Source organism: Microcebus murinus, chromosome 14 (assembly GCF_040939455.1).
Source record: "Microcebus murinus isolate Inina chromosome 14, M.murinus_Inina_mat1.0, whole genome shotgun sequence".
NCBI classification, from domain to species: Eukaryota; Metazoa; Chordata; class Mammalia; order Primates; family Cheirogaleidae; genus Microcebus; species Microcebus murinus.
Window position 1 is genome coordinate 76,891,498 of NC_134117.1, and position 23,508 is coordinate 76,915,005.

Consider the following 23,508-nt stretch of genomic DNA (forward strand, 5'->3'; position numbering starts at 1 on the left):
TGTTGGGGTAGCCCCAGCAAAGTAATACACTGCATTTTTTTTTTTACCTAAACTATCCCATACTTGAAGCTGAAGAAGACAGCAATATAAAAATACAAATGAGCATAGACAAAAACAAACAACAAAAGCCTGTTCTCTCTATCCAGAGGATCAGAGTAGCAAGACATAAAACCTTCAGATAATCATTCTACTTCAGCAAACACTACAGAATAAAACCATGTCACTGCCCCCCCCCACACACACCATCCTTCCAAATTTCCCGTCCACACTAGCAAAGGCTGAGTGGGCAGCCTGGACATCGACCATCACCAGTCTGTAATGAGGCTTCTCAGCCTCTCAGGGTATCGGTGAAGGCAAGGTCTCAAATGGAAGCTGGGACTTTCATCTCCACTGGGCAGTGCCCAGCCCCCCAACCTATCCCAATACAGCAGTAATAGAGGCCATGTAGGAAGCTTGAACTTCCACCCCCACCTAGCAGTAATAAGGAGTAACCTCCCCCAGGGTGTCAATAAAAGCCAAGTGAGGAACCTGTACTTCTTGCTCCACCTTTCTAGAACCTCACCCCTGCTCCTGATGGAGCAGTGTCAAGGGAAGCCAGCTAAAACAGTTTTAAATAAACTCACAGTCTCACAAGATAATACCTCCATGTTTCCACAGAAAATCACTCATCATACCAAAAACTAGGAAAATCTCAATTTGAATGAAAAAAGACAACCAGTAGATGCCAGCACGGAGATAACAGATATTCAGAATTATGTGACAAATAATAGAAAGCAATAATAAAAAAGTTCAACAAGCAATTATGAACACATTTGAAACAAGTGAAAAAAAATGGAATGTCTCAGCAAAGAAAGAGAAATTCTCAACAAAAAATAAGGATATAAGAACTGAATAGAAATTTTAGAACTGAAAAATAGAATAACCAATATAAAAAGCTCAGTGGATGAAATCAAAAGCAGAATTTATGGGGTAGAGAAAAGAATCAGTGAACATGAAGAGAGAATAATAGAAATTAGCCAATCTGAAAAGCACAGAGAGAAAATAGACTGGGAAGAAAAAAATGAACAGAGCCTTAGGCACCTATGAGACAAAAGGTCTAATATTTATGTCATCAAACTCCCAGAAGGAAAGGAGAGGAGAAAGAGGGCAGAACAGAAAGTACTCAGAGAAATAATGGATAAAATGTCCCCAAATTTGGCAAAAGACATAAATCTAAAAATTCAAGAAGCTGAGTTAACCCCAAAGAGGGTAAATTCAAAGAAATCTACAACAAGGCATATTATAGTTAAATTTCTGAAAACTAAAGACTAAGAAAAGATATTAAAAGCACCAAGAGAGAAATGACACTTTAGCTATAGGGTAACAGCAATTAGAATGACAGCAGATTTCTTATCAGAAACCATGAAGGCCAAAAGGAAATGGCACGTTTTTCTAATGCTGAAAGAAAAGAACTGTCAATCTAGAATTCCATATTCTGAAAAATACCCTCCAGAAATTAAGGGGGGAATCAAAACATTCTCATTTGAGGAAACATTTATCCCTAGCAGACCTAAAAGAATGGCTAAAGGGATTTGCCTAAAAAGAAATAAAATGGTAAAAGAGAAATACTAGAACATCATAAAGGAAGAAAGAATAATAGAAATGATAATGGCAAATACTGGAGCATCACAAAGGAAAAAAGAACAGTCTGAGTAAATAAATTCATTTTTATTTTCTTTTCAAGTTTTCTAAATTATGTTTCACTGTTGAAGCAAAAATTATAACACTGCCTGCTAAGTTTCTAAATGTATACAGAGGAATTATTTAAGACAATTATATTGTAAACAGGGGAGAGTAAAGAGAATAAAGGGTGATAAGCTTTCTATACTTCACTAGAACTGATAAAATTTCAATACTGATAGAATGTGATAAGTTATGTATATATAAAGTAATATGTACAGAAACTGCTAGAAAAAGCTATACAAACAGATAATACTAAGAAATACTATAGATAAATCAAGATGTAATTCTAAAAATGTTCACATAACTCACAGGAAGGCAAGAAAAAGAAAGAATTGAAAAACAGAAAACAAAAACTAAGATGGTAGAGTTAAGCCCTAACATATATAAAAAATTACATTAAATATAAATTATTTAAATATACCAATTAAAAGGCAGATTGGCAAAATGTATTATAAAACATTAGCCAGTTATATGCTGTCTATAAGAAATTCATATCAAATATAATGATATAGGTCAGTTATAAATAAAAAGAAGGAAGAAGATATATTGTGCAAATGTTACTGAAAAGAAAGCATAAATGGCTATATTAATGTCAGATAAAGTAAACTTTAGAGCAAAGAAAATTTACCAGAGACACAGAAGGGCATTACAGGGTAAATCCACCAAGAAGACACAGCAATTGTAAATGCACATGTACCACACATACCACTAAATATGTGAAGCAAAAACTGACAGAACTGAAATGAGAAATGGACAAATCCATAAATGTACTTGGAGACTTCATCACTCCTCTCTAAACAATTGATAGAACAACTAGACAAAAATTCAGCAAGGATATAGAAGAATTTAACAATATCAGTTGACAGCATTTAATTGACATTTATAGAAAATTTCATCCAGTAACAGCAGAATGCACATTCTTTTCAAGCGCCCATGGAGAATATACGTCAGGATAGACTATATTCAGGGCCATAAACAACATGTAACAAATTGAAAAGAATCAAAATCATACAAAATTTATTCTCTGACCACAGTGGAATCAAAGTAGAAATCAGTAACAGAAAAATAACAGGAAAGTTCCAAACATTTGGAAACTGAACAACACACTTCTAAACAATCATGAGTCAAAGAGGGATATTTGGTCAAAACTTTAAAAATACACTCTATCAAAATGTATGAGATATAAAGTATTGGTGAGAGGGAAATTTACAGCACTAAATGCTTACATTAGGAAAGGGCACATGCCTTAAATCAATAATGTAAGTTCTTACCTCAAGAACATAGAAAAAGAAAAGCAGACTAAACCCAAAGCAAGCAGGAGGAAGTAAATAATAAAGAGTAGAAATCAATGGAATTGAAAACAGGGGAGAGAGGAAGGAAATCAATGAAAAGAAAGCTGGTTCTTTTAAAAGGCCAAATTCCTAGCAAGATCGACAAAGGAAAAAAAAAGAATGAGAGAAGACACAATCACTGGTATCAGGAATGAAACAGGGGCTATCGCTATAGACCCTATAGACATCAAAAGTGTAATAAGAGAACACTCTGAACAACTCTACACATAAATCTGACAACTTAGATGAAAGGGACTAATACCTTGAAAGTATAAACTACCGCAATGCACACTAAATATAAAATGGATAATTTGAATAGCCCTATAACTATTAAGGAAATTGAATTCATAAGACTAAAACTCTCCAAAAAAGAATTCTCCGAGCCCAAATGATTTCACTGAAGAATTCTACATTGAATGAAGAATCAACGCCACAGCTACTCAATCTCTTCCAGAAAATATAAAAGAGGGAATCCTGTAGTACCTTGATAACAAAACAAGACACATACAGTACAAAATAACAAACAAAAAGCCAAAGCAGCTATAGACCAATGTCCTCATGAATATAGACACAAAAATACTGAACAATATATTAGCAAATAGAACTAAGCAATATATAAAAAGAATTATACACCACAGCCAGATAGGGCTTATTCCAGGGATGCAAGCCTGGTTCAATATCTGACAATCAATGTAATCCACTACATTAACAGACTAAAGAAGAAAAACCACATGATTATATTATATTAATTGATACAGTAAAAGCATTTGTCAAAATTCAACACCCAGTCATAATAAAAATCTCTTAGAAAAGCAGAAATAGAAGGGAACCTCCTCAACTTGATAGAGAGCATCTATAAAAAGCTTAGAACTACCATCATATTTAAAGGTAAAAGACTGGCCAGGCACAGTGGCTCACGTCTGTAATCCTACCACTCTGGGAGGCCGAGGTGGGAGGATCCCTCAAGGTCAGGAGTTCGAAACCAGCCTGAGCAAGAGGAGACCCCGTCTCTACTAAAAATAGAAAGAAATTAATTGGCCAACTAAAAATATATAGAAAAAATTAGCTGGGCAAGATGGCACATGCCTGTAGTCCCAGCTATTTGAGAGGCTGAGGCAGAAGGATTGCTTGAGCTCAGGAGTTTGAGGTTGCTGTGAGCTAGGGTGACGCCACGGCACTCTAGCCAGGGCAACAGAGTGAGACTTTGTCTCAAAAATAAGAAATTTAAAAATCAAAAATAAAATAATAAAATAAAAAAAATTAAAGGTGAAAGACTGATGCTTTTTCCCTAAAATTATGAACAAAACAAGGACATTCACTCTTACCACTCCTATTCAACATGCTGTTGGACATTCTAGTCAGGACAATAAGGCAAGAAAAGGGAATAAAAGGGATACAGATCAGAAAGAAAAAAGTAAAATTGTCCCTATTTTCATATGATATCATTGTTTATGTAGAAAATACTAAAGAATTCACAAAACCAAAAAAAAAACAAAACTCCTAGAACTAACACATGGATTCAGCAAGGTTGCAAGATACAGGATTAACATACAAAAATCAATTATATTCTGCATGCCAGTGACAAACATGTGGACACCAAAATTAAAAATATAATACCATTTACAATTATTCAAAACAAATGAAATATTTCAGTATAAATCTAACTAAAAATGTATAGGACTGGCCGGGCACGGTGGCTCACACCTGTAATCCTAGCACTTTGGGAGGCCGAGGCAGGTGGATTGCTCAATGTCAGGAGTTCGAAACCAGCCTGAGCAAGAGCAAGACCCCGTCTCTACTATAAATAGAAAGAAATTAATTGGCCAACTAATATATATAGAAAAATTAGCCAGGCATGGTGGCGCATGCCTGTATTCCCAGCTACTCGGGAGGCTGAGGCAGAAGGATTGCTTGAGCCCAGGAAATTGAGGTTGCTGTCAGCTAGGCTGATGCCACGGCACTCACTCTAGCCTGGGCAACAAAGCAAGACTCTGTCTCAAAAAAAAAAAAAAAAAAAGAAAAAATGTATAGGACTTACATGCTGAAACCATAAAACACTAACACAAAAAGTCAAAGAGCTCAGTAAATGGAGATGCTTTGGAAGACCCAACAGAATGAAGATGTTGGTTCTCCCCTAACTGACGTACAGGTTTAACACAGTATCCATCAAAATCCCAGCAGGATTTTTGTAGATATAGACGTGAATATTTTAAACTCTATGTGAAAAGGCAAAGGAAGTAGAATAGCTGAAACAATTTTAAAAAATAATAAAGCTGAAGGAAAAAGTATATTCAATTTCAAGATTTAGTAAATAGCTTATATAATAAAAAACGTGTGGTACAGGCAGAGGAGTAAACACTTACATCAATGGAACAGAATAGAGAACTCAAAAATAGACCTACAAATATGCCCAACTAATTTTGACAAAAGTGCAAAGGCAATTCAATGGAGGAAGAATAGTCATTTCAACAAACGTTGCTGGAGCAACTGGACAGCCATAAGCAAAAACAAAAAATAAAAAGAAAGAAAAACTTTGACATAAATCTCACACCTTATACAATATACAAAACTTAGCTCAAAATGGACTTCCAACCTAAATGTACAATGTGATACTACGAAACTTTTAGAAAATATATATGAGAAAGTTTTGGCATCTAGGGCTACACAAAGAATTTGTAGACTTGACACCAAAAGCATGATCAATAAAAGGAAAAATAAAAAAATTGGACTTCAACAAAATTAAAAACTTTTATTCAGCAGAACACTCTGTTAAGATGGAAAGATAAGCTACAGACTAGGAGAAAATATTTGCAAACCACATATCCAATATATTAATAGAAATAATATCTAGAATATATTATATTAACAACTCTCAGAATTCACAGTAAATAAAAAACCCCAAACAACCCAATTAAAATGTGGGCAAAAGACATGAAATGATATGTCAGTAAAGAGGATATATAGATGTCAAATAAGCACATGAAAAGATATTCAACATCATTAGTCATTAGGGAAATATAAATCAAAACCACAATGAGATATTGCTACACACCTATCAAAATGGCTAAAGTAGACTGCACTGCGTCTGTAATCCTAACACTGTGGGAGGCTAAGGTGGGAGGATTGCTTGAGCTCTGGAGTTTGAGACCAGCGTGAGCAAGAGCAAGACCCTGTTTCTATTAGAAAAAAAAAAAATAGAAAAAATTAGCCAGGCATGGTGGCACATGCCTGTGCCTGTAGTCCCAGCTACTTGGGAGGCTGAGGCAGGCAGATCGCTGGAGCCCCGGAGATTGAGGTTGCTGTGAGCTGTGATCACACCACTGCACTCTAGCCAGGGCAACAGAACGAGACTCTGGCTAAAATTAAAAAGTGACAACACTAAATGCTGGTGAGGACGCATAGAAATTGGATCCTTCATATATTACTGATGTGAATGTAAAATGGTACAATCACTCTGGAAAACATTTTAGCAGTTTCTTAAAAAACTAAACATGCAACTATCATGTAACCTAGCAATTTCATTTCTGGGCATTTTTCCAGAAATGAAAACTTATGTTTATACAAAAACCTGCACACAAATGTTCATAGTAGCTTATAATAGCTCAAAACTGGAAAAACTCAGATGTCCTTTGTTAGGTAATTGGTTAGAGGAACTGTAACATCTAACACCATGGGATACTACTCAGCAATAAAAAGGAATGAACTTGACACATGCAACAACTTGGATGAATCTCCAGAGAATTATGCTCAGTGAAAAAAGCCAGTCCCAGGGAGGAGGGGAGAAAAAAAAGCCAATCCCAATAATCGTACATACTATATGATTTCATTTATATAACATTTTTGAAACAACAAAATTATAGAAATGGAGACCAGATTTGTGGTGGCCAGGAGTTAGGGAGGGGTGAGGAGGGAGGAAAGCGGGTGTGGTTACAAAAAGGCCACAGGAATCCCTATAGTAATGGGACATTCTATAATACATGTTGACTACATCAGTGTCAATATCCTGGTTGTGATATTGTACTATAGTTTTGCAAGATGCTACACTGAGGGAAAACGAATACATGTGAGATCACTCTGTATTATTTTTTAGAACTGCATGTTAATCTACAGTTTGCCTAAAATAAATTTAATTTAAAGAAAAGAACCAACAAGTGTTCTTTTCTCTGGGTTCTAACCACTCTTCCCACAAGGGCAGAGAATCAACTATCATGCTTCCAGAATTGGGGGGAAGGGTGGCAGGTGGAGAAAGGCAGGAGATACTAAAACACCCCCCAGCTGCCTTGTACCCCAAATACTATTGTACTGCATATAAAATGGAGAATGAGGGCCAGAGAGACGGTGACCAGGGAGAAATTAAAGAAGAGACAAGTCTGGCATGTGCTGTATATGGGGAGCCCAGGGGAGGCAAAACGCACTGCAGAGTCACTAAGAGTTAAGGTTCATGCAAGGAACAAGGGCCACCCAGGCTCCTGCCTCTGACCACAGGGTCAATGCCATTCAACAGGTGCCCATTTTCAAATTCACCAAATTTCTCCAGAGAGGCTGTGGGCCTGGGGCAAAGAGTCCCCCAGGCATTTCCCCAAATCTAATAAGAGCTGCCATTTGGCACAAGCCCTCTGAGTGCCAGGCACTAGGCCGTCTGTCCACAGCCTGCCCTCGGTCCCGTCACAGGGCAGGCTGCTGTCTCCATGCCATAGGCTAGGAAGTCCCGGCCGCAAGCAACCACAGCAGGGGCAAGCCCAGCCTGGCCTCTTGCCCCGGACCACTATCTCCCTGTCTGACGCTCTCATCCCCAAAGACCTTTATGCTTCTACTGTGGGAGGGAGGCATCGGCCCCAGCCCTCCCCAGAGCAAGGAAATCACATTTCTCAGGAGGTATTTCTGGGCCAATTAAATCAGAGAGGCTGTTCGTGCTAATGTGTAATTGGTTTTAAAATCAGCAGACTTGCCTAGCTCTGGATGACAATATTTAAAACGCAAAATGCCCCATCCTGAGTGGTTCTTGTAAACCATGACCGCAGCCTCCGCAGCTGCAGCTGCCTTCTGTCAGTCCCCCTTGAAAGCAGTGGCTCAGCCCTAATTGGCTGCTGGGGATGAATATTTACGGACTGTGTACACGGACAGCATCTGACTCTGAGGTCTGGTGGCAGGATCTCCGCGGCAGCACCCTGGACAGCCAGTGGGCTGGGGGCTCTCCAAGCTGGCCATCCTTTTTCTGCAAATTGACAAGCACTGTAGTCTTCCAGACTCGGGGCCAAATGTCTAATTAAATTCCCAGACCGGGATAACGGTACTGGCTCCTCCTGGGTTCAGGAAGGCCACAGCTACCAGGCTGGGTGAGGAGGCCCTGAGAGGATGTGCAGGCCCCGCGCTCATCTCCAGAATCCCACCCCTGTGAGGCACTGCCGATCTCAGGCTGGGAGCCGACCCACCGGCCTGGTGTGGAGCCCCGCTTCCCCACTGACTACCTCTGAGGGCGGGGACCGCTCAATCGGTAGAAGACGCAGCCTGCCCCGCTGTTCGGTGGCGATCAAATCCCCACCTCATAGGCACAGTGAAGTCGTATGACAAAGGACAGCAAGCACCTGGGACAGGGCCAAGCACAAAGGAGGACCCGGCTGCACGGCAGCCACTAAGATCTGAGTACCTGGGCTGCACGTGAAAACCCCAGGGCGCTTTATTTAGATTGCTTGGCCCCACTCCTGTGCCACTGGAAAATCGTCCGGGCCCAGGAATCTGTTTTGTTTTGTTTTTGTTAAGGAATGCTCTAGAGGATGCTGATGTCATCAGCCGACAACGCAGTCGGCAGCCAGGGCTGAGTCACGCTGACCTCAGCCCACCTGACTTCAGCTGCAAGTTCTACTCTGGACAGGAAGCCCGCCTGGGTCACGGCCGGCAGGGCGGGGCAGCCTCCACAGCCCCTTAGGACTCTGTCGGAAGTGCTCCTCTGGTTTTAGCCTGCACACCCTGGTACCTGGGCCCCAGGAGGACACTGGCAGAGGCCTGTGGGTGACCAGACTGCATTTAGTGATGGCAATTCACATACTCCTGCACGTGTCTCAGCAGGCCCTGTGTGAAAAGCCCCGGGTGGGGGCTGTCAGGGCGCAGCAGCTGGGCCCCTCCTCATGAAGCTGTGCCACCCTGGTGGTCCCTGGACCTCCTAAAGCTCTGTCCCCTCAGTATCACAGCAGAGGTTGGGCTAGAAAGCCTGGGAACTCACAACAGGCGGTTGTCCTGGTTGGGGCAGGGTGGGAAACCAGGGCAGTGTCTCCCAAGGAGAGAGGGTTGACGAGATGAAGGGTCAGAGCAGACAAGCCCTGCCCCAGGGGCCTCAGGTGACCACATGAGAACCCAGGGACACACTTTGAGCTCAGGTTCCTTGGTCCAGACGCCACCAGGATGAGAGGGGCTCAGCTTGGCTGAGGCTGGTTCTGGCCAGCACCTGCCAGGCCCAGTGCCCACAGGACTGTCTCAGTACCCAGATCCTGGGAAGGGGGCCTCGGGGCTTCAGCTGAGAGGGCTGGGAGCCATTCCCTGGAGTTAATCAGGATACTGCTGAGGGCCAGAAAGAACCTCAGCCCCAGCGCCACAGCCAGGCAGCCGCGCCTTCGCCAGGAGAAAGCTCCCAGAAGTTAAGGGTTTGGGAGTATCGTGGCATGGAGGGCAGTGGAGCACATCCCCAGGGGTCCCCTGCTCTCCCCTCCCCCACCGCTCCCTGTGCCTTGAGTGCACTCCGTCCTGTCCCCACCCTTCCCTGCCCTGCCTCCTGAGCCCCTCATGGCCCCTGCCTAAGGACAGGCCAGCACCCCTCGCGGCTCACCCCCGCCGTAGGAGGGCTGCTTCCCTCAGTCACGTCCACCAACTCTGGCTGACCTGAGGCCTGCACGGTGTGGGAGGGATGGGGATGCCGCGTAACAGTGCCAGTTGGCTTCTCCTAAAGTCTGTGACCACAAACCCTCACGTATGAGCTCAACACAGTCCACAAATCTTATCAAGTTTCCTGAGTAAGTTCTCTTTCCCACTTCTAGGAGGATTTCGTACCTGCCTTTTACCTTCAGAGCCCCACTCCCACCCAGCCCCAGCTCACGCCGTGACTCTGATGGTCTGAGACCAGGAGCTACCAATGGGGACGTCCTCACGCTCCTGCCACCACAGCCATGGTGCCACGGGCCTCACTCCCAAGCTTTCTGATCTTCCCTGTACCAATCAGAGGTCTCTCACTCTGGGTTCCGGCTCCTTCTGCCTTTGCAAGAATTCCTCCCTCCGTTTATCTCCTCTTCCCCCATCAATCCCTTTTACCAGGCCCCTCCACGCACCTGCCTCTCCTAAGAACTCTCCCCTCGGCCCCATCCTCTCCCAGCAGCTCCTCATCGCCTGCTCCTTTTAGTGCCCAAATGTCTGAAAACAGCCATCTGCACTTACACTCCTCATTGGCCGCCCCGTCCACAATTTCCACTGCTAGTCGATTTCCACCAGCAGCGACCTTGGGGTCTTCCCGCTACTCCAGTCTGACCCTCGGCCAGCTCACTTCAGGGTGCCACACCCGTGTCTCCTCTCTGCCCCGTTCTTCCTCGGGCTCCCAGGAGCATTCCACATGGAAGGGCACAGATGAACCTGTGACTCATCTCTTGTCTCCCTTTGCTTCACGGGCTGCTCTTTCTCAACCCCCTTGGCGCCTTTCTCTTCCTGACCTCTGGGTCCCCCGTTCTTCCGTTCCTAGATGATCTCACCCAGGTCCATGACTTTAGACATCATTTATGTGCTCATGACTCTCAAATTTATAACTCTGTACCAGCCTCTCCCTGGAGCTCCAAACAAATAGATCAAACTGACATCTCCACTTGGATGACTCAAGGCACCTCGGACCCGGCGTGCGCGGAAAGGACCTCTCCTTCCGGGCCCTCCCCCGCCCGTTTCCCGGCTTAGTAAACAGTACCGCAGTCCACTCAGTGGCTCAAACCACACACAGGAATCGCTCTCACTTCTCTTTTCCTCCCTGATGCTTTTGCTTTGAAATGTAGCTAGACTCCACCGGACTTCCCATCGTCACTCTCAACCCTGGCCCAGCTTGCCATCATCTTTCACTTGGAAACTGAAATCATGTCCTAAGTGGTGGCCCTGCCTCCCCTGCGTGGGCGGGGGCTGCTCCGGAGAGAGGGCTCTGAGAGCGGCCATCTCTCGCTGCACAGACGACACGCTGCTAACCTGATTAATTGGGTTGCCCGGGAGGAGGCGCGTGTCCCCTCCTTTCTGTCACGCTTCCCTCACAGACAGCACTTCCATTCAGAAAGCCAGATCAAGTGCCATTAACAAATTAATTCTGATCAGTGCGGCTCAAGCACTCAGACCTCCAGGCAATCCTGCAGTCCTGGAGGGCTGTCCTGGGCCTGGCCTGGTAATGAAGTGGAGACATGCTGGACGCAGAGGCATCATTCTGATGCCTGTCCCTGTCCCTGGAGGGGAGTGGGATTGGATTACAATGTGGTTTCCTGAGGGAATTAACTCACTTTCGAAAGATAAGTTATTAATCCCCCAAGTGGCAGGCAAGTCCGTGAGGACGGTTGCTCTCGCTCCTCCCCGTGGGCCCCAAATCCTCCTATTTAGGACCAAGCATTCAGTGGGTGGCCAACCATCAGATGACAGAACTGGTAGGAGGGCGATAAGTCTGGGACCTGGTGTCATTCCTCACCCTCATTCTCTTATTTAACCAATGTCACCAGGCCCGTAGCCAGGACACCTGAGCTGAGCTCTGCATGACACAGGGTACCAGAGCCAGTCAGCTCTGGGGGAAGAACCTTCTAGAGAGAAGGCCCAGAGAATGCAAGTGCCTGTTGTCCAGCGTCCAGCGAGGCCATCCTTGCCAGTGGCTGCTGTCCTGGTGGTCCCAGAGATAGGACGGGCATGTACCTGCTAAGCAGCTGGCTGTGCCCGGGTCAGTCCACCTGCCTGGTGCTGCCTTCCCTCCCTCCCTCCAAACCCCCTCACTCCTGCACAGGGCTTCGCTCCATTCCCACCTCTTCCAACAAACCCTTTCAAAATCTCTATTGGAAGGACCCCCTCCGTCTCTGAAGTCCCGGAGCATTTATCTGACACCAGCTGTCTCCATGGCCTCGGAGCATTTATCTGACACCTGCTGTCTCCATGGCCTCGTGTGGATAAACATCACATTCCCATGTACCGGGAGCTCCTCCCCTGCTGGGGCTGCTCAGGGGCAGGGACCTCGTCCCTTCTGTCTCACCCGCCAGGCCTAGCCCTCAGTTACACTCAGGAAGCCTGAAGGGACTGTCGGACCCAGTGAAAGTCCGAGGGGCAGATGGAGGCTCATAGGAGGCCGCTCCGGCCGGCCCCTGGAACGAGGGCTGGAGTTGGGTTTGAAAACGTTTCCAGAAGGATGATTAAAAATTTTCCAAAATTTTGCTGGCTTTCTTATGGGAATGCTTGGAGACTTTCACAAAGACAGCAGCCAGCCAGAAGGAGAAGGGCCAGCTTGAAGAGGAAAAGTCGCGGGACGGGAACACCAGGTGAAGGAGGCAGCCGACCACCGTCCCAGACCCGCACGCACCGCCCGCCGTCAGACCCCGACCGCGCCGCCAGCAGGCCTCCTCGCGAGAGCCGCCACCGGGCGCCCCGTCACCGCACTCCCGCCCCAGCCAGCCTCCCCAGAGCAGGAGCACGGCAGAGGAGAGCAGGGCGGGGTGCCTTCGCCAGCGCCTCAGCCGAGACAGGGCCTGCCGAGCGGGGCAGGCCGCGGCTGATGGGACGCCGGGCCCACCGGGAGGGCGACGGGCGTGAGGGCGAGGTGGGTGGAGACGCGCAGGCACCCCGCTGACCTTTCACGAGGGCTGTCCTGGCCTCGGCCCACTCGCTCCTCCCGTCCGACGTCAGCAGGCCGATCGGAGGCAAGCGCTCGTCCTCGTCGGCAGCCGTTTTGACTATCTTTCTCAACTGAGTGAACAGATCCCCCTCACTGAGACGGCGGAAATTAATGACAACATCCAAGACAAAGAACTGTAGGGAGACAGGTCAAACACGTCACTCGCGGGGGCGGCTCCAGGCGCCAGGCTGCCACCAGCCTTTCCAGGGGGCCTGGGATGGGTGCTCAGGCCCCAGGCTCCCGGGCATTGTGGTTCCGAGTAGTCTCAACTTGGGACCAACCCAGTGCCGCTGGCTGTGCTGGATCCCAAGCTGCCCCTAACCAGAAATGGCAAGATTAAACTTTGCCAAACAAAAGTTGATTTGTGGTTCCTACTTCAGGTATGACCATTATGTTGTAGGGAATTGAGTATATATTGGCACAACCACTGTTGGAGCCCAGTGTCTATCAAAATTAAAAATGTGCACATCTACGACTAAGCAGTTGCACTTATAAATGCATATGTTAGCCTAAGGCTTAGAGAAACAGGCCCGTGTGCGCTGGAAGCCATGGGCGATGTGCACCCCAGTCTTGCTGGCAGGAGCAAAGTGGCTCTCTAGGAGCACATGGCTGAGTGAAGTGTAGTGTCCTTGTCCAGCGCATGTCTATGCAGACCAGCTGTAGGTAGAGCTGTGGGGATACATCTCAAACACACGGTGAGTGGAGGAAAAAAGGAAGCTAGCAAATCATTTGCAGAGGAAGATTAAAATGGAAATCCAACATGCTCTATGCATAAATATATGCACCTACACATGTGTACCTACATGTGCTCTGTACGTGAGCCCTGTGGGGCTGTCATTTTGCAGTGTTAAAGGCCAAAGCCTTGGGCTTTGTGAAAGCCCTATTCCTAGGCCCAGGTGGAGATGCCCTTTTCAGCTGACTGACACGAAGGGAGAGTAGGGATACCCTGATCCAGAGCAGGAGCTGCGAGAGCCTTTCTGAGAGGAGTAGACTGAGGCCTGCTGGGGCTGAGAAATGCTGGCTTTGGCTTGTGAATGAAGACGGAGAAAGGTTCCTGGTCTGTGGCTGGCCAGCCAGGGTGCCAGGTGGACTGTGATGCCTCCTAGTTAGCCTTCAAGCCTGAGAACGGGGGTCGCAGCCACCCTCAGATGGCAGACTTCCAATGAGCTCTCAGCTCACTGAAAATGTGAGATGAGCCCAAGAGGAGCACACTGCAGAGCAAGTACTGGAGGTCCCTGGGATGGTTGCAAACTTGGGTTTTAGCATAAAACAAAAACCCCAAACAAATGTTTTTGTCAGATGAAATATTGATGTGAAGTGTGGTGGGCACTGGGAGGGGCTCAGGAGCCCTCAGGCTCAGCCCAGCCCCCAGGCCCCAGGGTGTCCTTGTTGGCTATGCGGAGTCCAGCCTGAAGACCTGAGCTGCAGGGCATAGAGTGTGGCGCTGGGGCACTGGCCAGAACTAGGAGTCCATCCCACTGTTGGACAAACCACTTGACTCGTCCGAATCTCATGGCCTCATCTGTTGCACAGAGACCCTCAGATCCTGTCTGCAGGGTCACTGTAAGAATTAAACAGCATGAATGTGTGTGTGAGTGCTGAGCCTTGGTCTGGCACATAGGAGGTCCTGTCAGTCCACAACTCTGTCCATCTGTCCGTGTGTGGTCTCCAGAAAGGCCACAGCCTGGGTGACTGCATGGAAACAAACAGATGTGCAGGTGGAGGGCCGAGGCCATGCTTGGTCTTGTTCACAACTATCAGTCTATCAGGGCTGAAATGAGAGCTCAGTGAGTTTATTCTCGAACTAATGATTCTCCTCATTCTTAAAAGCCAACTAGTGGAGAGAAACGGACTGACTGGGAGTAGGAAACCCCAGTTGGGGGCTTACCGTGTGACTCAGGGAGTGGGCTGAGCACCCTCGGAGAAGAGGAATGGATGCACGCACACGGCCACTGCATGCCCCACGCCCCTGCCCAAGCCCAAGACAAGGGGCCACTTACCTGGTTGCAGCAGGCCACAATGACATGCTCGGGCTCAGGCATGATGCTGCTCTTCTGGGCCACCAGCATGTCCTGGGTGTGGCCAGGAAGCCGGTAAGAGGAGAACAGCCCATAGTACTGCTTCATACAAAGGGGCTGCCCTGACAGTTGGCCCGTGGCACAGTCTGTGGGGATGGAGTGGCTGGAGGGGTAGCGGGGAGGGAAGCAGCCATCCGGGAGGGGTGGGGGAGACAGGGAATAGAAAGCAGTTCTATTATAACCTGATCAGGCAAAATGGGGCTCAAAATTCAGAACTGCATCACCATGTCAGTCACAGAGCTCAATTCTCCACTCTTAAAAGTACTGGAGGCTAGGCACAGTGGCTCACGCCTATAATCCTAATACTCTGGGAGGCCGAGGTGGGCGGATCGTTTGAGCTCAGGAGTTCGAGACCAGCCTTCACAAGAGCGAGACCACATTTCTACTAAAAATAGAAAAAAATGAATTAGCCAACTAAAAATATATAAAAATATTAGCCTGGCATGGTGGCACATGCCTGTAGTCCCAGCTACTCGGGAGGCTGAGGCAGAAGGATCACTTGAGCCCAGGAGTTTGAGGTTGCTGTGAGCTAGGCTGACGTCACGGCACTCTAGCTCAGACAATACAGTGAGACCCTGTCTCAAAAAATAAAAGTACTGGAGTGCCCATTTCCAGGGCACTGGAAAGAGACTCTTAGTTTTCTCAAACCTCCACTAATCCACCCTCGCCCCTGTCTCAGGCACTGCATGTGTAACCTTTGCCATGCAGCCCTCTGCACCTTTGCTTATACTGATCTTCACTTGGCAAACCTTCGCCCCATCCCTGAAATCAACTGTTCTGTTGAGAAAACCCTTTCTCCCCATTTAAAAGTATACTCCTTATCATCTCTTTTAGAAGCCTCCTGTGAGGTCAAGGCAGGAAGTTCTCTTTCCTCTGTGATCTCAGCATGCTTTATGTCTATCCTTCCCCTCTCTCTCTCCCTTCCTTTCATCCATCCATCCACCACCATGAATCCACTCCTCCATCCACCATGCATTCACTCATCCATCCATCCATCCATCCATCCACCATGCATCCACTCATCCATCCATCCATCCACCATGCATCCACTCACCCATCCATCCATCCATCCACCATGCATCCACCCATCCATCCATCCTCCATCCATCCATCCACCATGCAGCCACTCATCCATCCATCCACCATGCAGCCACTCATCCATCCATCCATCCACCATGCATCCACTCACCCATCCATTCATCCATCCACCATGTATCCACTCATCCATCCATTCATCCACCATGCATCCACTCATCCATCCACCATGCATCCACTCACCCATCCATCCATCCATCCATCCACCATGCATCCACCCATCTATCCACCATCCATCCTCCACCCATCCATCCACCATCCATCTTCCATCCATCCATCCATCCACCATCCATCCACTCATCCATCCATCCATCCATCCACCATGCATCCATTCACCCATCCATCCATCCATCCACCATCCATCCACCCATCCATCCACCATCCATCCACCATCCATCCAGCTATCCACCATGCATCCATCCATCCATCCACCATGCATCTACCCATCCATCCACCCATCCATCCACCATGCATCCACCCATCTATCCACCATCCATCCTCCACCCATCCATCCTCCATCCATCTATCCATCCACCATGCATCCACTCATCCATCCATCCGTCCACCATGCATCCACTCATCCATCCATCCATCCACCATGCATCCATCCATCCACCATGCATCCACTCACCCATCCATCCATCGACCATACATCCACCCATCCATCTACCATCCATCCATCCATCCACCATGCATCCATCCATCCACCATGCATCCACTTACCCATCCATCCATCCATCAACCATACATCCACCCATCCATCCATCCACCATGCATCCACCCATCTATCCACCCTCCATCCATCCATCCATCCACCATGCATTCATGCTTCCATCCATACATCCACCCATCCATCCATCCACCATGCATCCACCCATCTATCCACCCTCCATCCATCCATCCATCCACCATGCATTCATGCTTCCATCCATCCTTCCACCATTTCAGCCAAAAAATATGTGCTTGTCCTCTCCTCTGTGGCAGGCACCATTCTGGGCTCTGGGGATAAAATACAAGACACGTACTTCCTGCTTTAATGGGGTGCAGGTATGAGGATGTATAGGTGGGAAATAGACCATAAGCAGCAAACTGATAGAATAGGAGACTTTCAGGTGGTGAGAAAGAGTGACTGGCAGGGGTGGGAGGAGGGGGCCAGGGGCAGTATCACTGAGACCTGGTAGATTGACCTGGGCCCTAAGGGTGAGAGATCACCATGGAAGAGAGCAGGGTGGAGTGTGTCATGGTGTGGTCAAAGTGTGGGCACCACACTGAACTGTCATGACCGACCGATGGCAGGGTGAATGCCTGAATCCAGAAACTTTCACAGCAATGCAAAATAATTTCATGGCTGTTGAATCTGATAATAAAACATATAGTCTTGTATTTTGTGCCTTTATATCATTTTTCTAGTAATTCATTTTTTGTTGTGTTTTTTAAAAATTTGCCAAAATATTAGTCCTTCCCCAGAGATAGTTTGAGAAGCACAGAAGGCAGAAAGGGAGCCAGTGGGATGGAAGCCCAGTGAAGGGAAGGCCAGTGAGGGAGCAAGGCAGGTCCTGCCAGGCTGCAGTGAGGTGGCAATGGGCTGTCATTTTATTCTTGTGCAGTGGAAGCCCTTGGAAGGCTCTAGCATGCAGGAGCGTGATTTGGCTAATGTTTTGCTTTTTAAATGGCTATCTGTGGAGGGCAGAGCAAGGGGGTCACAGGAAGAATAAGGAAGGAGGCCTCCGCTGAGATGGAAAGTGATGTGGGCTGTGGAGGAGAGGGAGTGGGGGGGAGGGGCTGGGGCCGTGATCTGGAGGGAAGTAGTCACACCTGAGCAGCCTGTGGATTAGATGAGGGTGTGATGTAGAAAAGGAGCCACAGGCGGCTTCTAGGTTCCCGGCCCCCGCCGGGGTGTGCTGCTGTACTAACTGGAGGGCAACACAGCAGAGGACACGGTGGGGCGGCAGGGAGTGGCAAGCCTCTACTAGGCTTGTCTGCAGTGACCGGAGCCACCCCAGTGGGGATGTCTGGGGTTGGGTGATGGAGTGTGGAGCTCAGGGGAAGGCACAAAGCTGTTTTTATGTCTTTGTGTGTCTGTCTTGCCCAGTAGTCTGAGAACCCTTTCAGAGCCGGGACGAGGCCTTATTTCTCTTCATCTCCTCAGCATCAGTGCTTTGCAAAGTGACTGAGTGAGTGAGTGAGTGAATTAAAGGCTCAAATGTTCCAGCCTAAGTCACTGACAGTCACTGGATGCGGGAACCTTCCTGTGGACGTGCCCAGGCACGTGTGTCTGTGTGAGTGTGCACACGCGTGAAGTCTGGCATCGAGGCTGCCAGCGATGGACGGGCACTCGGCCGCTAGCCCAGCGGACAGGGCCCTGCAGGGCTGCCCTCAGCGCGGAGGCTCTTTGCAAACCGACTGCAATGAGCTGGGGGCGGGGGTGAGTTCTGGAGGAGGCAGACAAAGACACACCACGAGGAGACAGCAGCCCCAAGGTCTGGAGACCCAACATGAGAATGGGACAGTGACCATGGCACTCAGGGAGGAGCAAGCAGAGCGTGGCCAGGAGTGTCTGGCGCAGAGAGGCCCTGCTGTGTGCCTCGCCAGGGCTCCGAGCTCGCAGGCGTCATCTCATAGGAGAGGCGCAGCGGCTCTAGGAGGTGGCTGCTATTGTTATTTCCCTTTGACAGACAGGGAATGATAGCTAAGCGCCTCGCCCAAGGTCAACACACAAAGAATTGTGGTGCCTGAATCCAGGTGTGCTGACCCAGGGCCCAAGCCCTGCGCTGTTCTGCCCTTTAGGTCTGGGAGCCCTGCCCACTCCTCTCCAGATAGAACAGCCCTATCCTGGGGGTGAGAGGGGTGGTTTGGGTCTGAGCCTCTGCCCTAAGGTTGGTTAAACACTCAGTTGGATCAAATTGAGCGGATGGTCAAGTTTGCCTCCTGTGCCCTCCCTGCTCTGCCACCTCCCAGTTGTGTGACCACGGGCAAGTTACTTAACCTCTCTGAGCTTCAGTTTCCTCGTCTGTATGAGGGACACTGCTTTGGGCCATTCTCTCCCAGCATCCAATATCCTCATAGTCTCTGCCTTTGAGACCTGGGTCCTCCAGGCCCTCTCCCTCTCCCCGCTACCACCAGCACCCTGGGGCTTGGCTGGGAGAGGGGCCTTCCTTTGAAATCAAAGTTAGCCCACGCTAACTGTCAGAACACCCTCGTGTCCACTGGCCTTGGTGGCATTGAGGGAACAGAGGCTCGGCGTGGGGAGACCATTCCCCCAAGTGGCTAAGTGGAACTCACGTCACTTACTCTAGGAACCCTTCCTCCCCATCTTCCGACGTGTTCTGGAGCCTCAAACTAATGCGCACCGCGTGTGCACATCTGCGGTGTGGCAGGAGGGGCATTTTGAAAAGCTCAAGGATGGACAATGCTTACTCCAAGAAAAGGAACAGTTAACGGTCGGGCCCCTGGTGCCTGATGCTGGGGGAGTGGATCGGGGACACCTGCTCTGTGACAGGAGCCAGGAACAGACCTGGAAAAGACCCGGTCCTGCCTAGAGGAGCTCCCCGCCCAGTGTGGGAGGGAGAGAGATGCACAGGCCGCTGGGCCCGGGCAGGGCACTGCCCTTCCCAGGCGGTCCCATCTTACCTGTCCAGCAGGGCCTTGTAGCTGAGCACACCAGAGATGAGGCTGGCTGCAAACCTGCAGAGACAGGTGAGGCCTGAGCCTCTCCCGCAGGGCCTGGCTCTCCCCTCCCAAACTCTCCGACCACCCACCATATGCCAGGCCCTGGTGGGGCACTAATCACATGTAGTCCATGCCCCCCAGTGCTGTCAGCCGATCACAGGCCTTGGATTTAAAATGCTCCTTTAGTGGAGCAGCTCTGGGGGAGAGGAGAGGAAACTCGGGTGCCCTCAGGAAGGAGGAGGAGAGGGAGAGGGAGACCAGGAGGGCCACAGAGCAAGCTGGAGGGGCTGGATGGGGAGGGGTGGATTTATTCCTGAGAAAGGCCAGTCCTGGAGCTGGACAGGGCTGGGACCGCTGAAGTTTTGGAAAATCCAGTCTCCTGGGAAAAGCCAGCAATTTGGTCCCCTTAATGCCAATGAAAACGAAAGCAAGAGCTGAGGGGAAAGACGCTACGCTAGAGAACCACACTACGAGACCGTGTCACCTTAACTGTCCATCACGGCTGATGGGGCCTGGCTTAACTGCACTGGGAGGAGAACAGCCCCTCAGATGCAATTTTGACGGCCGTTCTCAGAAGTCATCCATCACACCTTCCTTCTGCCCAGGGGAGCCCTGGCTGCGGGAGGAGAGGCTGACTGGCCTCGAGGCCAGCCAAGCTGGTCCTGGGGAGCCAGGGGTGGGGCAGGGCCTTCCCAGCATGGCTGTGCCCTGCCCAGAGGGGAGGCGAGCACGGCCTCTTCTCCTCAGGCCACTTTGGCCCACCCGCCCTCTGTACTGCCCCTGCCCTTTGCCCCATTCAGGTCTTGAGAGCAGAGGCTCTGAGGGCCCTGCAGGGAGACTCTCCCTCCCCCACCCTCCCTCGTCATCAGTGGGCCCAGCGGCCCTTCCAGCGGCTCAGTGAGCTCTGAAATTGCGGCAGATGGCGCGGGCTCTGGCGGCTGGCAGGGAGGAACCAACTCCGCCCCTCTGGGGCCTCTGTTTGGAGCCAGGGCTCTGGAGGGCAGCAAAGACCCTCTCAGATAGCCCAGGGCTGTGCCTCTCAGTGACAACTACTGACCAGTGCCAGGACACATACCTCCTCCCGGGGCCTTGGCCAGGTGGCAACTGCCCTGGTGACATCTGAGGCCCATGACCTCCGTTAGTGCCCACCCTGCCACAAATAAACAGATTCTGAGGCAGACCAAGTGTTTGTTACCCGAGTGCAGCCACGCTAGCCTCCTGCCTGACTCGATGGCCTGGAGGTGACTGTCTCGCTCAGCCAAGGTACTAGCTTTGGCCTTTCCTTCCTGTCACTGGGGCTGGGCCCCCTCCCTTGGGCAGGCCCCTAAGCTAGGAGACCAGGAGCACCATGGCCTCACCTTAGCTGGTCGTTGGTGTCTTGGAAGTGCTGCCGAGCAAAGATCACAGCTGGGCTGGAGTTGACAGGCAGGGCCAGGCGGTTACTGAGATACATGTCGTTCAGCCAGTACTCAGACACCTGTGCGGAGGGAAGTGGAGGCGCACAATGACACTCCCAACCCTGCCAAAGTGCCTCCAAGGGCACCTTGCCTATGGAGGACACCAGACCCACCCTGGCAGCCCCAGTGGAAAATCAGGACACATCGTTGGAGCATCTGCTTCATTCATTCATTCCACAAACACACACTGAGCTCTAGTTATCTGCTCGGGCCCAGGTCTCCCCAGGCCACCACACCCGTCCTTTACCTTTGCCCTGCACTAGCTCCTTTCTTCCATCTAGTTTTCCATCCTGGTGGCCTATCCCAGTCCTCTGCCAGCCCTTACTCCTGTCTCCTTCCTGCCCCTCACCCTCTCTGCTTCCCTGACTTCATTCCTATGCCCATCTGTCCCCAGCCCTTCTCTTGTTTGCCTTCACCTGGCCCTGGCTGTACCCCAACCCATGCCTCCTGTCAGTTCCCATCTCTCCCCCATCCCTGTCCCCCTTTGCCCTGTCTGCCCCATATTTGTCCCCGACCTGCCCCTCACTCAAACCCCTGTTTCCGGGTCTGCCTCCTGCCCCTCCGTGGGTCCTGTCTCCCTGTCACCTCTTACCCAGTTGGCTGTCTTCTCCTGCCGCTCCAAGAGTTTTTGCTGCAGGGTCTCACCAAGGCTGCCGGGGGCCCCAAACCGACACACGATGGCCTGACTCTTCTGGAACTGCTCCTCGGGTACCAGGTGCCGCATGCACCGCAGGTAGGTGGCCAGGGTCTGCTGCAGGGGGGGCACTGGCAGCTTGGGCAGTGCCTGCAAGAGAAGGTTCATGGGCACTGCCTGTCTTCCGGCATGGCCTCAGTATCTCTCGCTCTGCCCCATCCCTGCTCTCTGTCCTGGGACCTGTTTCTAGGGCTCGCCTCAGCAGAATCATGAATTTAGGAAGCTCCTGTTTGCTCTCCCTGCTCGCTCCATTCTCTTCCCCCAGGAAGGCATAAAGTGCAGAGGAAAAGACCATGATGTTGGCACCAGACAGACCTGGGTTCATACCCCGACCCTGCTGCTAACCAGCTCTGTGACCTTCAGCAAGTCACCCTCCCACTGTGCCTCAGTTTCTTCCCCTGTAAAATGGGGGTAATACCCCCCCTCTTATAGGATCAAAGAGATAATGGATGTGAAAGTACTTATAAACCATAAACGATGGGTCTAAGATGAAATAGTCCTGTTAATGATATTGTTGGCCGCTGGTCACTCTTAATATAAGACTGGGGCTCCAGAGTCTGGGTGATCTCTGGACCTGAAGGGCGCTACTCTTAGGGAGAGATCTGGAAAGGTAAAAGGTGGTTTGGGGTGGAAGACACTCAGTACTGCCCCGATGACCAGAATTCTGCAAGTCTCCTGGGAAGATGACTCATGTCCTGAGCTCCTTGTAAGTCCATCCTAGTTATAAAGCCTGGGCAGGGAGTTTTGATCTATGTGGGTGTTAGGGGTAGGGGTTGAGGGTACAGTGGAATTCCCTCCTCTCTAAATCTCTCCAGGCCTTAGCTCCTCATCCACAGGACAGAAGTAACAATTCCTACCTGAGGGGGACACAGAGAGAACCGAATGGGAGATACAACTGGCCCCAAACAGCACATAGAAAATGTTATCATGTTGCTGTGCTTATTCCTCCAGAGGAATTCCTAAGAGGAAACCCATAATCCTTGGGGGTCCCAAAGTGTGGCTAGAGTCTGGGCAGAACACCCCCTATTGCCCTCTATGTGCACTGGCCTCCCAGGTCACCCACCCTGTTCACTCAGAGGTTTCATGCCTGTCTTCAATTTTGTGACTTAGCCATGGCAGGTATTTTTGTCCCATTTATGGATAAGGAAACTGAGTCCCAGAGGGGAGAGACCAGTCCAAGGTCACACACCACAGTCTAGTGGCAGAGCTGGGTGCTGAGTTCAGTCTTCATGGTCCACTTAGCTTCCTTCCCTGGTTGTTCTCTCCCTTCCTGCACCCCCTTTTTCACCTCCTCCTTCCCTCCTTTCCCACTTGGCCAGCGATGACAGGGAAGCAGGACTTTTCATGTTATTGCTTAAATCACACAAAGTTGGCGGGCAGTGGGCCACCTTCCCGCAGGGGCTTCTGGTCTGTGGGTGGTGAGTGTCCATGAGGCAGCCTCAGGTTAATCCCCACCATGGTGGCTGCGCAGGGAAGGGCCCCCCAAACACCCCTGCTCTGCCGCTGCTACAGCGGCCTGGGCGGAGGACGACCGAGCGAGTGCCGCTGATGGATGAATGACGGTCCTCGCCTGTCTGGTCCTGTCTCT

The 23,508-nt window shown here is 49.7% G+C and overlaps 1 protein-coding gene across 1 annotated transcript in view; it reads right to left on the bottom strand.

Annotated features, from left to right (window-relative positions):
* Positions 1-23,508, bottom strand: part of LOC142875688 (choline O-acetyltransferase) — a 49,439-nt gene that overhangs the window by 24,771 nt on the left and 1,160 nt on the right. Inside the window, exons 2-6 of the mRNA XM_076010404.1 lie at positions 21,819-22,010; positions 21,128-21,246; positions 19,731-19,784; positions 14,928-15,108; positions 12,884-13,061 (exon numbers count right to left, since the gene is read on the bottom strand). Of these exons, the coding sequence (XP_075866519.1) occupies positions 12,884-13,061; positions 14,928-15,108; positions 19,731-19,784; positions 21,128-21,246; positions 21,819-22,010 (724 nt within the window). The remainder of the gene's footprint in view (positions 1-12,883; positions 13,062-14,927; positions 15,109-19,730; positions 19,785-21,127; positions 21,247-21,818; positions 22,011-23,508) is intronic.